The sequence below is a fragment of the Myotis daubentonii genome, chromosome 4, assembly GCF_963259705.1.
Source record: "Myotis daubentonii chromosome 4, mMyoDau2.1, whole genome shotgun sequence".
In the NCBI taxonomy this organism is placed as follows: domain Eukaryota; kingdom Metazoa; phylum Chordata; class Mammalia; order Chiroptera; family Vespertilionidae; genus Myotis; species Myotis daubentonii.
The window spans coordinates 76,925,636-76,941,605 of NC_081843.1; the positions used below are offsets into that span (position 1 = coordinate 76,925,636).

Consider the following 15,970-nt stretch of genomic DNA (forward strand, 5'->3'; position numbering starts at 1 on the left):
CTGAAATGTTATAGGTCTCCTTTGAGATGCCCACTCAACTCCCTCTATTGTCCTCAGAAGAAACATCAGGCTTTTCATAGGCATTTTAATATTTATAACATGAAAATACAGGATTGCTCTGTGTGTGTTCCTACTGACACATAAACACACAAGTAAACTGTCTCAAACACCCTTGATATATGTAAATATTTCTCTACAGTAGAAACTAGTCCACTTCTGTTTCTGAGGGGGTGCAGTGTTTACTAGGAGAGAATGCCGTAACACGTCACTTCCTTTGACATTTCCTCACACTGGAACAACCGCTGATAACTTATTTCCGTTTGTGTGTGTTACTTTTATCATCATCATCAACTTGTTTAAACTTAAAACTAGTTTATCCTTCCATGAGGAAATTTCATAACCAGCTTGTCTCAAGAAACTCCCTTTTCAGAATCAAAAGGGTTTGCGAAACTGAGTGGAAGATAAGCTGTAACTCTCCAGTTTCTATTTTCTGGAATGTATGTCCTTGTATTACTAACAGTCAGCAAAGATTCCTTGATAATTTAATGACCATTTCTATCTTCTTCAGATTGCAAAACTTAATTCATATATTGTGTCTGAGTGCTGACGGTCAAATGAAATCACATGGCTAATGTTGGCAGATTACCCTGTTTCTCTTCCAAGAACGGCTGCAGCATTGAAGAGAAATGTATTAAGAAATCTCATCTATACCACGAGGATGGGGCAGTCTAAGGGCAGAGGAGTCACTCTTTTCTCATATACAGTATCCTTTCTATTTTTATACCCAGCTCACCAGTCTGCTCTCTCTGCACTAATCTGTGTCACGCACGTCCTCATATTGCTCCTCTTTGATTCCTTGATATAATTCCACACTATTCCCATTCAGTACACCCTATGGGAAAGGCCTCCACAATTGCTTCTAAAACAATTAGGGAAAAGCCATAGAGAATATTTTAGGCAAAAAAATAACGTAGCTAGCCCTAGCCGGTTTGGTTCAGTGGATAGTGTCAGCCCACGGACTGAAGGGTCTCAGGTTCTGATTCTGGTCCAGGGCATGTACCTCAGTTGAGGCTTGATCCCGGGCCCTGGTCGGGGCTCCTGTGAGAGGCAACCAATCAATATGTCTCTCTCACATTGATTTTATTTTTCTCTCTCTCTCTACTGCCCTCCCTTCCATTCTCTCTAAAAAATCAATGGAAAAATATCCTCGGGTGAGGATTAACAACATAATTTTTAAAAAATCATGTAGCTATATTATTGAGCAAAGGAAATACCTCCCCTCTCCCAGAGTTCTGCATTATCTTTGTGTCAAATTATATTATAAATAGAGATCATGAATATAAGCATAGATCTGTCTTCAAAATAAAAGTTAAGAAATTAAATGTCCAAAAATAAGGGATTAACCACGTTAGTTATGGCACATCCAGTGAGAGGACATTACTTAGCAATTAAAAATGATGTCTCATAAATAGAAAAACATTTAGTAAAATACATGTTTATAATGTATTGTTATATAAAAAAAGCAATATACAAAAATCACATGTACAAAATCCATTTTCATATCACTAGCATGTTTATATATTTGTAAAATGATTAAACTAACTGCTTTTTTACAAAATTTGAAATAACAGTGGTAAACTGAGTGCTGGAGTTATGCGGGATTTATTTCCTCCATTTACAGCACTTTTATCATCAGATTTTAATGGCAATTTTAAAAATAGGAATTATAAGTGCACTAACCAATAACTCACAATAGTTCATGGCATGAAGACTGCTTTTGGCACTTAAATCTGTAACAGCTTTAAATACACATTCACATTACATAGGTACTCACAGGACTCATCTGAAGAAATACTGGGATACATTTCACATTCTGAGTCGCGGACAACTGAGACGAGAAGTTGCTGTATGTCTGCTTTAACGTGAAATTTAGCAGGGAGGTGATACAACAGGTGGTCTCCAAAAATATAGTTATGATATCTGTGTGAGAAATAAATTCAAACAAACTGTAAACCACTGAAGCTTTAAATACATATATGATAGCAGACATTGTCATTGACCCCCTCAAATCCACGCTACTCCTTATTAGTCCAAGGACAGCAGGAGTGGGGAAACTTTTTTCGGCCAAGGGCCATTTGGATATTTATTTCACCATTCTCAGGCCACACAAAACTAACAACTTAAAATTAGCCTGCTATATTTGGACAAACATTTAATTAACTCACCTATAATGCCTTGGCAGGGCCAGACCAAAGGCTTCGAGGGCCTTAGATGGCCAGCGGGCCAGATGTTCCCCACCCCTGAACTAGAGGCCCTCTCCCCAGACTGCACATTGGAATCACCGAGGAAGCTTTTTGAAAATACTGATGTCCAGACCTTCAGAATCAGGGTCTTGGGAGAGTAGGATCCAGGCATGGGAATTTGCAGAGTTCCCCACACTCCCAGGTGACTCATGTGAAGTCCCCAATAAGAGCCAATAATCAAACCAGTGATGGTAACCCAAACTCTGGCATGTACAAGTCAGTTCTGACCAGTAATGGGGTGGGGAGGAGGTATAGTAGGAAGTTTCCTCTCCTCTGTGAGCCACAAGAAGAAAACTTTGTATGTGAATACCTGGACCAGTTGTACCCACACTAAAGACGGCAGAGCAGAGGTGGAAAGAATACTGATTTCCTAAGGATCCTGGTGGGCCAGTTAGCTGTGCCTGAAATCCTCCCTGCCTCTGGACTTCCTGATGTGTGAGATAATAGGCTTTCTTATTGCTAAGCCAGACTGAGTCAGGGTCCTGTTATCATCCAACAAAAGTATGCAAATGCATAAACCTCCAAGAAACATCACCAGACCACAGAATTCTCACTAGGGCCTTGAAAATGTAACATATGCTATTACTAAGTATCAGGGAAAGAGGATATTAAATAAACACTTAACTATGATAAAAGATTAGATTGTTTAAGTATTTGTTGTGGCTTTTTTTTTTTTTAAGGGCATCTCGCTTTTAAAAAAATGCTTCTGTTGATTTCAGAGAGATGAAGGGAGTAGATAGAAACAGCAATGATGAGAGAGAATCATCCATGGACTGCCTCCTGCACAGCCCCGACTGGGGATTGAGCATGAAACCTGGGCATGCGCCCGGACCAGGGATCGAACCAGCAACCTTTTGGTGAACGGGGTGACACCCAACCAACTGAGCCACACTGGCCAGGGCTAAATATTGTATAGGTGTTGATAAGCCAGAAGGCTGTGTATGCTACCTATGTGTAAGTTTTTCAAAAGTGAGGAGAGGCAGGAAAGTTCCAATGAATCTGGAAGTGTATGGAAGGTAACCAGTGAGAAGGGAATGGAGAAGGCGCTGAGGGCCCTTTTCATAGAAAGGCTTGGACAGATTCAAAAGGAAACTGAGATGACTGATCTATACTTAAAAATGGTTAAAATGGTAATCTTATGTATATTTTACCAAATTAGGTGTTGGCTTGCCCCAGATAAGGAAAATACTGGCCCTGGGTATTAAAACTCTAGCAGCAAACTCAGAGGGCTCAGAAGCAGTGGTATCCAAGGTATAGGCATACCTCATTTTTGTGCTTCACAGTTTGTTTGTTTGTTTTTTACAAATTGAAGGCATACAGATTACAACTCATTTTATTGCAAGGCTGGCTTTATTTCTGTGGCTGGAACTGAACCCACAGTATCTCTGAGGTGTGCCTGTATGTGGGTTAATCCAGCCTTTTAGGAACTAAGAGTGAAGCTATTTGTTCATTTAAAAAATGACTAGGCCTGGCCGGTGGTTCTCAATGGTTTTGCATCAACCTATGAAGCAGGAAGTAAGGGTTCCATTCCTGGTCAGGGTTCTATTCACAATCAGGGCACATGCCCGGGTTGCAAACTCGATCCCCAGTGGGGGGCATGCAGGAGGCAGCCAATCAATAATTCTCTCTCATTGTTGATGTTTCTATCTCTCCCTCTCTCTTCCTCTCTGAAATCAATAAAAAAAATATATCTTTAAAAAACAACTAGCATGTGACGGACCTGGTTCCAGAAGCTGAGCAAGCACCAAGCTCTCGGCCAGCAGACTGCTCCAAAGCAGTGTCTGTTACAGAAGTCGGGCTTGCAGAGACAGGACCCACAGGATTCTGAACAATCTGGGGCCAGTTTGTGTGTGTTCCTGACGGCTGGAAGCTCTGGATCACCTCCTCTAAATCTTTCCAACCCATCATGCTTTTCCTCTGAAACAGACACTGCCCCTCCTGAGTTCCTAGAACGCTCACCTGAATGCTTGCAAGTCTTAGCCACAAGGGCTGTTTTACAAGCTGCTTCCTAACAAGGCAGGGTATAATTAACAGCTGCTTCACACCCAGGGCACGATGAGTTAGGCAAGCTCCTGCCCTGCCTCTGAATGCCAAGCCTTGTTTTTACACCATCTCACAGCTGATTCAAGTCCGGGTTACCTCACTATTGCTGACTTGTCACCCATGCTTTCTTGCATGCTCACCTCACTTCAGCCTATCACCAAGTTCTTGTTTGACTAGTGGTATGGCCCAGAGGAAACTCCAACCTTAAAAACCAAGTCCCAAAGCCAGTATGAGGATGTGTGCCCAGCCGTGATCTTCCTTTAGATGACCTTCAGGTTGTTTTCCCTTCTCAATACCCCCAAGGCAACCAACCACCTGGTTTTTACTTCACCTGGTCTCTAGCCACTATGACTGTAAAGGCTCATTGGGGTGTGCCTAGAATGAAGGTAACAATACCATTCAGTTGTACAAAACTGAAGGAGAGAATGAGGCCCCTCTGCTATCAGCATCTGGGGCCAGCAGGTGTTCTTAAGCTAGTTTTGCGTTTTTCCACCAACTGTTTGGTGTCCTGCAGGTACAATTCGGCTACAATACCCACTGGAAACAGACACAAAATGCGGGGCGGGGGGGGGGGGGGGGGGGGTAGACAGTACCTAGAGGATCTGGTTACAACCCTTCAGGGCACTAACTCACCTACACACCCCCGCAGTGAGGAGACAGCATGTGGCATGAACCATCTCCCCAAATGCAATCTGCTTTGTGTGCTGTTAGCAAAGCTAGGCTGTGGGCAGCTTCCCCTTTACACCATTCACCCGGCCTGCGAGCTGCTAAAGGAGGACACAGCAGCTGGGAGCACGTGACAACTGCTGGGAAACAAAAAGTCAGACGCCGCGGCGCGCTGACCAAAGTCATTAGGTGAGAACATCAAGCGTCTTGGAACAGGGCTTGGGAAGGGAAGGGAAGGGAAGGGAAGGGCTGTGTTAGGCAGTGCGCTCCGACCTAAGCGCTTTCCGCCATCTCCGCTGTTACCAGACTGGGGGTGGCTGCGGAGCCGCCTATAAATAACAACCAACTTTGAGGAACCCGGGTCCCCAGGCTTTAAGCACTCCTCTTCCTCTTGAACTCCCTTCAGATACGAAGCTGCCGTTTCCCCTTCCTCTCCCCCTCTCCCCCCTCCATCCACCCCTTCCTTCCCTCCGAGGGGAACATGGCCACAGACTCTGAGCAAGCTGCTCCACTGAGTGCCCCACACGCGAACCAGGGTCCCCGGGCACCAGGCTGACCCGGCGAAGGCAGGGGGTGGGGAAGCGCTTGTTTTCGTTCCGGTTCCGAGCTGGCTCTGCACCTGCTAGAGTAGACTTTGGTCAAGTCTCATCGGCTCGGAGACCGTTTCTTCGTCTGTGAAATGGGGACAAGAGCGCCTTCGGGGCTGGGCGCCCGTGTCCCCCCTGCCCGCGCCCAGCACAGCGCCCCAAGGTGGCGCGCACGGTCCCGGGCGCCCCGGCCGCTGGGCGCGGGGCAGGGGCACTCACCGCCGAAAGGCCTCCTGCAGGATGGTGCAGGAGGAGCTGGCCTTGGAAGAGGGGTCGTTGGCGATGTGGAAGTCGTCGGGGGAGAGGTGCAGCACGCGCGGGGCCATCTGCACCGACAGCGGCAGGGGCCACAGCGCCGGACCCCGCGTGGCGAAGGCGCGGGGGACCTGCGCCGCCAGCAGCGCCAGCGCCGCCAGCGCCGCCAGCAGCCCGGGCAGCCTCGGAAGCGCCAGCCCGCACAGCTCCATGGCGCTCGGCAGATCTCCCCGGGGTCCGCCGGGCTCGGCCCCAGCCCCGAGGAGGAAGCGCGGCGCGGGCGTCACCGGGTCAGCTGACCGCGCGCCCCGCCCCGATCCCGCCCCCCGGAGTGGGACCTGGGAGGCCGCCGCCCGCGCTCCATCTCCTCGCAACCGGAGCCGGACCCTGCGCCTGCGGTCAGGTCCTCCCTGAACCTGCAGCGCCCAAGCCCGGATCACCCCCCGCCCCGGGTACCCCACCGCGAGCAGCAGGTCCCTGCGGCGGTGCTTTCATGTACTTGTTCATAAGCCCAGGCTTTGCCATACGCAGTCATTAAAGCCTCCCACCAGAACTCCCCAGGGCAGCGTTTTGAACAGGTGGGAGGCTGAAAACGATGCCGAAGATATTCCGGGAGAGAGTATCTTGGGGGTGAGGGTAGAAGACTTTTTAAAACTTCAGAAGGACACCGTGGACCAAGTTAATAGGCAGATGATACAAAGAGGGAATATATTTGTACTGAGGGACTCATATTGTCAGTATAATTTTCAAAAAAAGTTATGACCATGACTCTATTACACAACAGAATGAAAATGTGTCAAATATTTTATTCAACTCATTAATTAGGCAGTTATTATAATGATGCCTGGTTTAAAGGCGATTTAATAAAGCAAAATAGTTTTAAAATTGGGTAGTTTCATAGTGACTCAGCCCTATGTGTCTGAAACTGGGCACTCCCATCTCCACTCCAGAAAAAAAGAAATTGTTTATAATAAATTCCCAAGAGCAAGGTAAGTATGTATTTCAGACAGGTCTCTATCCTGTATAATAAAAGGGTAATATGCAAATTGACCCTAACCAGGAACGACTGGTCGCTATGACACGCACTGACCACCAGGGGGCAGATGCTCAACACAGGAGCTGCCCCCTGGTGGTCAGTGAACTCCCACAGGGGGAGCACCGCTCAGCCACAAACTGGGCTGAGGGCTGCAAGTGCAGCAGTGATGATGGGAGCCTCTCCAGCCTCCACAGCAGCACTAAGGAGCGCTAAGGATGCAGACTGTTGAACATTCCCCAAGGGCTCCTGGGCTGGAATGTCTGACTGCCAGCTTAGGCCCACTCCATGGGGGATCGGGCCAAGAACAGCAGGTGGACATCCCCAGAGGGGTCCTGGACTGGAAGAGGGGCGCAGGCCAGGCTGAGGGACCACTCCCCCCGCCCAAGTGCATGAATTTGCATGATCTGGGCCTCTAGTATATAATATTTGGAGATAAAGTAGCATATTTAGAGCACGCAGAAACAATGTAATTGAATCCAATATGGCAGGGATAAAAAATTTCTTTCCCTCTTTCCCCTAATCCAGTCTTCCCTCACCCCCATTCCCCTGCCAACCCCTTTCCTTTCATTTCCTCTCCTTATATACCTTTACCTTTCAACTCAGTTTTCCTGCATTGGCTTAATTCTCCTACAGGCTCCTTCCTTGGGTATCAAGTACAACCCCTCCAGAAAGCTTATGTCCCGCTTTCAGCCATATCGGTCCTGGTACAGGATCCCCAGTGCCAAGCTTGATTTCACACCCACCCCCAAGGCAGAGCTAGTGGAGTCACGTGACCAATATGAACTAGAGATCCCAACGTCCCCAACAGGAGAAGAGGTATTTTGTTTCTCAAGAGAAAGAAACTGATATTAGGCCAAAACAACAGATCTACTACTGTTAGCACGTATTCTGAAATGTTGAGGAAAAGCTGTAAGAAAAGACTTTGAATAAACTTTATGGGGCATGCTTAAAGTTTTATAGAAGCAAGGCTTCCTGTCACACTCTGCTTCCCTTTTCATATATTTTATTTGCAGTACCATTTACTGCCAATTTTTACTGTTAGCTGGAAGCTAACCCAGCATAGTGTTTCTTCGTAGGTGGCAGAAACACCACCAGGTGTTAGACCATGGGGTCGGACTGGACCTGGGTTCAGCAACCTTGGTACTTGAGTTCTGGCTAGGAAAGAATTCAGAGCCAAGACTCCAACTATAAGAGAACATCTATATATATAAAAGCCTAAGTGACTGTTACGACCAGTCGACCAAACGACTGGTTGACTGGTTGCTATGATGCACACTGACCACCAGGAGGCAGATGCTCAATGCAGGAGCTGCTCCCTGGTGGTCAGTGCACTCCCACAGCCAACCTCCCACGGCTGGCCAACCTCCTGTGGCCCCCTCCCCCAGGCCAGCCCCTATCGGGACTAGGCGAGATGGCCCTGATCGGCCCAATCGCCAGCCAGGCCGAGGGACCCCACCTCTGCCTGAATTTGTGCACTGGGCCTCTAGTTTATTTATAAATTACAGAGGTAGAATAAGTAATTCATGGAAGAGATGGGCTGAGAAAACAAGTTATAGAGCCAAAGGAGGGGCCATAGGAACTTGGGAGTGAGAAAGGTAATGGTAATTCACCTGAGGGAGGGGAGGGAGGAAAAGGCTCAGGTGTCCTCCATCCTAAGGGTTTTAAAATGGAAATTTTAGGGGCGGTCCCAGGGGAAGATCTCAATAGAACATTCAGCAGTTTTCCAGATGTGTCCTTTAAGGGTCTAGATCTCCACTGATTTGATTGATCAGCATCAGGGCTGGGGTCATTATTCAATACAGCTGGTCCCGAGGTCAGCCATGGGGTCACTGGTCTGGTTTTGCTGCTTTTCTGGACCTGAAAACAACTGAGGCCTAGATGTTATCTCCAGGGAGGAAAGGTCAGGGGGTCCAAGCGGAATGACCAGCCATATGCTAGGGGAGGAACGGTCACCCTGGGGGCGAGGTCCCACGTCCAGTTGCCCTCTGCTAGTCACCTGGGACTTTCCACCCTGGTGACCTCTGTACCTGAGCCATCCTCCTGGTGATGGGGGGACTCATAATCTAATAGATAGAGCACCTGAGTTCATCTAAAGGATAATCACATTAGTTTGAAATCTGGACTACATATCTGTGTGGGAACAGAGGGTTAAGTGTTTCTTTCCTAAGTTTCATTTCTCAGGCCAGTGCACCTTCGTACAGTGGGGCCTTGACTTACGAGTTTAATTTGTTCCGTGACGGAGCTCGTAACTCAAATTACTCGTATGTCAAATCAAAAGTGAACGAGTGAGACACGCGATGCTGGGCTGATGTTGTGGCGCTCACTGTGACGTTCGCTGCGCCAACTAGCGGTGGGGTATCTGAAGCTGGCTCGTAACCCAAATTTTAGCTCGCAACTCAAAGCAAAAAATCGACCGAGAGACGGCTCATATCTCGAAAAACTCATTAGTTGGGACACTCCTAAGTCAAGGCCCCACTGTACTCCCTTTGATCCTAAACAATGTGATGGGGGAGGTGATTCAACTGCGGACAATGTATACGGTACCCAACACGCAAGCAGAACTGTAAAGCATGGCCAGGCCGACCCCACCAGGAGCCAAGCCGTCATCTCATTGTCTGACAACCAAGAGCAATGGCCGACGTCTGCTGACGTCCAGGACTGCATGCATTTGCATTCTGTTCCCAACCCCATTTCTCCTATATCCTGTCCCTTGCACCTTACTGTAGGACAGGTTTTGGGTGCTTGTCAGCTCCCTGTCTTCTTGGTTGGCTGGCCGGCTCAATTAACGCCTTATATGATTGTTATTGGACATTGCGACAGGCAGTCCGAGCCCACCCGGGGTTTCCCGGTAACACTTGCTCTGCTTATGTCTGTCTAACTGCCTCCCACATTTCCAAGATTCAATCTCCAATTCATATGAAATTACCATATGTTAAATTATTTTACCCTGCACATCAGTTACTTATTGCTGTGGAAGAAATGACTCCAAAACTTAGGAGCTTAAAACCATAACAAATAATAAATTATAAGATGATCAATATCTCACAGTTTTTGTGGATCAGGGATTCGGGAGTCTTAGCTGGGTGACTCTGGCTCAGAAGCTCTCCAAAGGTTGCAGTCATCTGAAGGATTTTCTCTGAAAGCTTGGCTGGTGCTGGAGGGTCTGATTCTAGGCTAACTTCCATGCCTGTTGGCAAGAGACCTGTTTTGTTGATTTTTTTTTATTTTCCTGGCTGTTGGCTGAAGGCCTCAGTTACTTGCCACATGTGTCTCTCCATAGGGCTTCTTGTGGATACTCAGAACATGAAACTGGCTTCTGGGAGAGAGGGAGGGAGAGAGAGAGAGAGAGAGAGAGAGAGAGAGAGAGAGAGAGAGAGAGAGAGAGAGAATAGAGGAAGACTTAATATCATCAGTGGCAGTTCTTCCACTTTCTATCCCTTAGAAACGAGTTACTAAGCACAGCCTGCATTCAGGGGAGGGAAATTAGGCTTCACCTTTTGAAGGGAAGAGTCCATTCTCTGACCACAAATTATTTATATTCCCCCCACATGCAAACCACATTCCTTTCTCAAGAACCCCCAACGTCTCATCCCTGCAGAACCTTGGCTTCAAGTCCGGAATGTTGGCTTCTAGCTTAGCTCTTGGTGTGGATAAGTCTCCTTGGATGTATCAACTATCCTCCAGTAGAGTTCTCTTAATCTGAAGACCTGTGAACTAAAGAGACAAGTTATTTGCCCCCCATGCATGTGAAATACAACGTGGGACAGACAGAGGATAACCATGACAGACAGTTCCGCTCAAAAGAGGCGTCAAGGGGTCTGTAGCAATTCCAGAATCCAGCCAGGCAAATGTTGGAAGTTCCTTGATTAGGTTACAAAGCTTGGAAATAATCTCTGTGGCTCTTGACCCCATTCTCTGGGCTTTTGGTTCTGCCTTCTGATTCATCTTTCCTTTTTCATGAAAAGTAGTATGTGTTTGCAGCTGAGATTTCTCAGTCTGTCTTCTACTTGTGAATTTTGGGGATGCAAAGACCTTTTTTTCATTTGGTAGTATTCCTATCCCTTTCAGTTCAAACTAGCAGTGTTTCTGCTGATATCATTCTGTTAAAAACTGTTGATTCCCTGTGCATCTCACTGATGTTCAGGCCTCTGGACAAAAACTACACCCACCAATATCTTCAGGGTATGCCCTTCTCTACCTTGAGCTTCTGCTGAGGGATAGCATCCTTAGAAACCCTTTAGTTCAGATGAAAGAATCTGTCAGGCATACCCTTCAAATATTTAGATGACCTTGTCTCATTGACAGATTCTCTGAGGCACCACCCTAGAGCTTCTGGAGTGTTAGGGTGTTTTGGCTCCTGACCAGGCTGTGAAAGAATTCACAACTGAGAGAAGAAATAGATGCAGAGAGGAAGTTTATTTTTACTTTCCCCAAGGGAAGGGGCCAGTGCATTGCTAATCAATACAAGAGCAAAGAACAAAAGCTGCTCCCCCTTTTAAAACCTTGGCTGCTGTTGCTAGGTGACAAGGGAGGGAGGGGGGTTGGGGGCTGACATTGAGCAGGCATCAGAGGGGCTGTCTTTGAAAAGTTTATTTGCTTTTTCAGTCCAGGCAGATGTCCTAGGGAGGTGTCCTTATCAGTATCTTCACACGGCAAAACATTCTTGGAGTGAGCGTTACAAAGAGTTTGAAAGAGGCCTATTTGAAGGGGGGGGGGACGGGGACTTTCTACTAATTATCCCTGAGTTGTAAAACCAGCAGGGAGGAGGGGTATGTATACAAGAATGTAGCCTGAAAGTAGTTTATCTTGTCTTTTGCAGTTTGAACAGAGGGGCTGTTTGAACCAGAGGAGGTAACACTCTTGGGGTTTAATTACCAGATGCTTCCCACAAATTGTGGAAGGCTGCAACAAAGAAAAAGAAAGGCCTTTTTTTCTTGTTCTCACACTCACACTGAGGTCTTAAGTGATTTTACCATCACAACCTTGGTTTAGACCAGGTTTTCCTGAGAGCACCTGAACTTGGCCTTCGCCTGAAGGCTACATCTTCATTTCAGGGTCATTGGCTGCCTAGAGGGTCTGGAAATTAAAAAAAAAAAAAAAAAAATCAAGTCATGCTCCTTTATGTTTGCTTACCTTGCTTCTTTCATATTTTAGTAGAGCAGAAAGGTGACGTTAGGAGGCACCTTGAACACTCTCGCTGGAAATCTTAGACGCAAATGCACAGCTTGTACTTTAGCCATTGCTGCAGGCCATTGTGTTGCTCATATTTCCTGCATGACAGAAAGAACAGGATCTCACGTGCTCCAGTTTCCAGTAAGACTTTCCTCACTCTTCTTTAGGTGAGCTTCCTTGGGTCCATGCTTCTGCATTTCTCAAGGTACTCTGTGCTTCCCCAATCCTGTCTTCAGAATCACTCCAGCTTCTATTGTCTAATTCCAAAGTCATCACATTTTAGGTGTTTGCTATGGCAGCACCCCACTTCCAGGTATCAAAATAGGTATTTATTATCTATTGCTGTGTAACAAATTACAAACACTTAAAGGATGTATACAATTAAAATTTTGATAGTTAGTGCCAAATTTCCCTCCAAAACAAGTGAAAGTGTAAGACTGTCCATTTTCCACAACCTCATCTCACAATATTATTAATCTGTTTGAATTTAGCAGGCTGCTTTTTAAGTACTTTATTTATTTACTAGGGGCCCAGTGCATGAATCCATGCACCTGGAAAGGAACTGTGGGCCTCAAGGCATGGAGAGGATGTCTCTGCCCCCCCCTCCACACACACCCCTGCCTGGCCCCTCCCACCACGGCCCCCCCTCCCCTGTCCCCTGGCTGCTGGCAGCCCTGCTCCCGCCGCCACCACTTCCACATGCTGAATGCGCCAGCTTGGTGTGGAGCAATTGGGGCCAGCATCAGCAGCAGGTGTGATCAGCGGCTGCTGCCCCGATCGCCCCTCAGGAGCAGGGGGAGCTGGAGAAACCTTCAGGGGTGATCAGGGCCAGCAGCCACTACTCACACCCACTGATGGTGCCGAGTGATCGGGACCAGTGCTGGGCACTGAAGCAGGTGCGAGCAGTGGCGCTGGCGCTGGCTGCAGGTGCCAGTGGGGCCAGCGCTGGCAGCAGGTGCGAGCACCAGGTGGGAGTGTGGCACACAGCAGCAAATTTTCAGTAACCACCAGAGGCTTGCCCTGATGACAGTGACCGGAGCCCTGCCTTGGTCTGGCACCCTGGCTCACCTGCTCCACCACCTGCCATGGCCGATTCGCCTAATTCGCGCAATAGGCCTTCCTTCCCCTGACCCACCATGTTCCACACACGCCCCCTGGTGGTCAGCGCACATCATAGTGACCAGTTGTTCAGTTATTTGGTTGTTTCACCATTTGGTCTATTTGTATATTAGCCTTTCATTATATAGGATTTATTTATTTATTTATTTTTTGCGACTTTAACATATTCTTCATTAAATTTATTGGAATGAGATTGGTTAATAAAATTAAATAGGTTTTCAGGTGTACAATTTTTAAATATACCATCTGTATATTGTATTGTGTGTTCACTACCCTTGTAGGCTGTTTTAATTTGTACTTAATTTCTTGTCAGCTTGAATAAAATAACTACTTTGTATCTTCCAGTAAGAGCCTCTTTGTATCTTTTGGGTTGTTTACTTTCTCTAATAATTTGTATGGGTGATTTTAAAATTATAGATATTAATCTGTCTTATATATTGAAAATATTTCCTCTTGGGCCATCAATTTTCTTTTATCTTTATTTATATGACTAGAAGCCCATTGCACGAAGATTTGCGCAATAGGCCTTCCTTCCCCCGACTGCCAGCACCGGTTTTTCTCCAGCACCCAGGACCCAGGCCTTTGGCCTGGCCACAGCAGAGAAGCCAAACCTCTTCAGTCTTCAGTCTTCAGTCTTCAGTCTTCAGTCTTCACTCCAGCTGGAGCCTTCAGTCTTTGCTCCATGCCTGCATATGCAAATTAACCTCCATCTATGTTGGGTTGATTTGCATACTCATCTGATTGGCTGGTGGGTGTAGCAGAGTGACACCAATTTGCATGTTTCTCTTTTATTAGTGTAGATATTTTGTCTTACAGTAATTTTAACTTCTTTTGAGATCTAACTTGTCAATCTTCCTTTTATGGCTTCAAAAATTATCTTGATTAGTATTCAAATACAATAAAAATTCTCCTTTTATTCTAATCCTTTTACAGTTTTGTTTTTGAGTTGCATGCTTTACTCCAGGTGATACTGCTTTTTGTGCATAGTTAAGGTAGGGCTGTGTGGAGTGAGTGGAGTTAGGGACCATATAAAATGGAGTCACTTTAGTCAACCTTATGAAGGTTGGGGCATGAGGAAAGATTCTGTTCTTGCTCTAACTAGCCTGGGACTTAAACTTTTTGAACTTTCCAGTCCTGTGTTGTTGCCTGGATACACATCTGGACAAACACTAGATCTCTAGATAGCCCTCTGGTCAACCCCTTGAAGGACTCTGAGAACCAAGAAGCAGCTCTGATATGACCAGGTCCAGGGGCTCTCACCTCATTCTGTATCAGGCTCACCTTGGGAGCTTAGGGAAAACACCGATGGTTGTGTGCTGACCCAGATCATTCAATAAGAATCAGCAAGTCTAAGAGAAGGGTGATTTTTCCCCTACAATTTTGTTGAGCTCAATTGGCATACAATAAACTGCATATATTTAAAGTGTACAGTTTGGTAAGTTTTAAGTAACCGTGGAACAATCACTACAAGCAAGAAAAGGGACATTTCACTCATCTCCAAATGTTTCTTCCGCCCCTTCCTCCTGTCCCTGCCCTTCCCATCCCCATCTCACCCCACCTCACCTCCTCGTCAGACAACTGCCTACTTCTTTCTATCAACAAGGATTAGTTTGCATTTTCAAGAATTTTATAGAAATGGAATCATATGTTCTCTGTGTTGGTCTTGCTCTTTTGCTTAGCATAATCATTTTGAGGTTCATGGTGTTGCAGCATGTATCACTAGTTCATTCCTATTTATTGCTGACTAGCACTCCATTGTATGGATATACCACAATGTGTTTATTCATTTACCATTGGATAGACCTTTGGGCTGTTGCCAGTCCTCCAGGGGGTCACAGAGGTCAAGTCCCATCTGGGCAGGATGAGTGAGGAGATGCTTATTATTCCGAGTGGCCCTGGCGCACTCGGTTGGTGAAGCTCTCGTGGCACTGTCATCCCTTCTTACAGTTGGCATTTACCATCAGCGTGTCCGTGTGCTGCCCGTGTGACAGCAGTGACCACCTCCACAGCTGTAGACCCCGCCCAGCACTGCAGAGGTAAGTTCTTGTTACTTGGGCCTCCAGCCCATCACACTCTGCATCCCCCACCACCTGCTCATGCTTCTTTTCCTCAGTCCCTTACTCATTTCCCCAGACTCCAAATTAGTTACTTGTGACCCTCATATGAGGCCTTGAACTTCCCCTTTATCCTGTTTATGTTCAGACCCCACTGCCTATCCTGAAAGTCCTTCCCTCTCTTCCCTGCCAGCTCCCTTGGCACTCTCCATCCCCCAACTCTGCTTATCAACACTTGACAGTCAGCATGGTGCTGGTCCAGGAAGAGGCAAACAGGTCGATGCCATAGAATTGATAGCTTGATACAGACCTAGTTGATAGAAGAATTTAATACACGCTGGAGGAGGCACCACAGGATGGGGCGGAAGAGAAGGATAGTCAATAAATGACACAGGAACAATAGATGAGCTCCTTTGGGAAAAATCAATTCAGATAATTATCTCAGCCCTTCCAAAATGAATTCCAGATTTATTAATGAGGTAAGTTTTAGAAACCCAGAAGAAATCAAAAGTGAATGTTATTAAATTTCTACAGAGGACACTGTCTCCCTCTCAGCTTAGATTTGGGTGATGCTCATAAAAAGAAAAAGTCAGTAGTTTTCAAAAATCTATTATACTTTTGCACGTCAAAAAAGTAACCCAAATTAAAATGTACTCTTTGAACTTTAAAACAATATTTTAGCAAATGGCATAATATACTGGTATTTCCTATATAAAGTGCTCACATAGACCAATA

General features: G+C 46.3%; 1 protein-coding gene across 1 annotated transcript in view; it reads right to left on the reverse strand.

Annotated features, from left to right (window-relative positions):
* Nucleotides 1-6,112, reverse strand: part of HEXB (hexosaminidase subunit beta) — a 25,016-nt gene extending 18,904 nt beyond the window's left edge. The window contains exons 1-2 of the mRNA XM_059694323.1: nucleotides 5,819-6,112; nucleotides 1,835-1,980 (exon numbers count right to left, since the gene is read on the reverse strand). Of these exons, the coding sequence (XP_059550306.1) occupies nucleotides 1,835-1,980; nucleotides 5,819-6,066 (394 nt within the window). The 5' untranslated portion in view covers nucleotides 6,067-6,112. The remainder of the gene's footprint in view (nucleotides 1-1,834; nucleotides 1,981-5,818) is intronic.
* Between the last annotated feature and the right edge of the window lie 9,858 nt (nucleotides 6,113-15,970).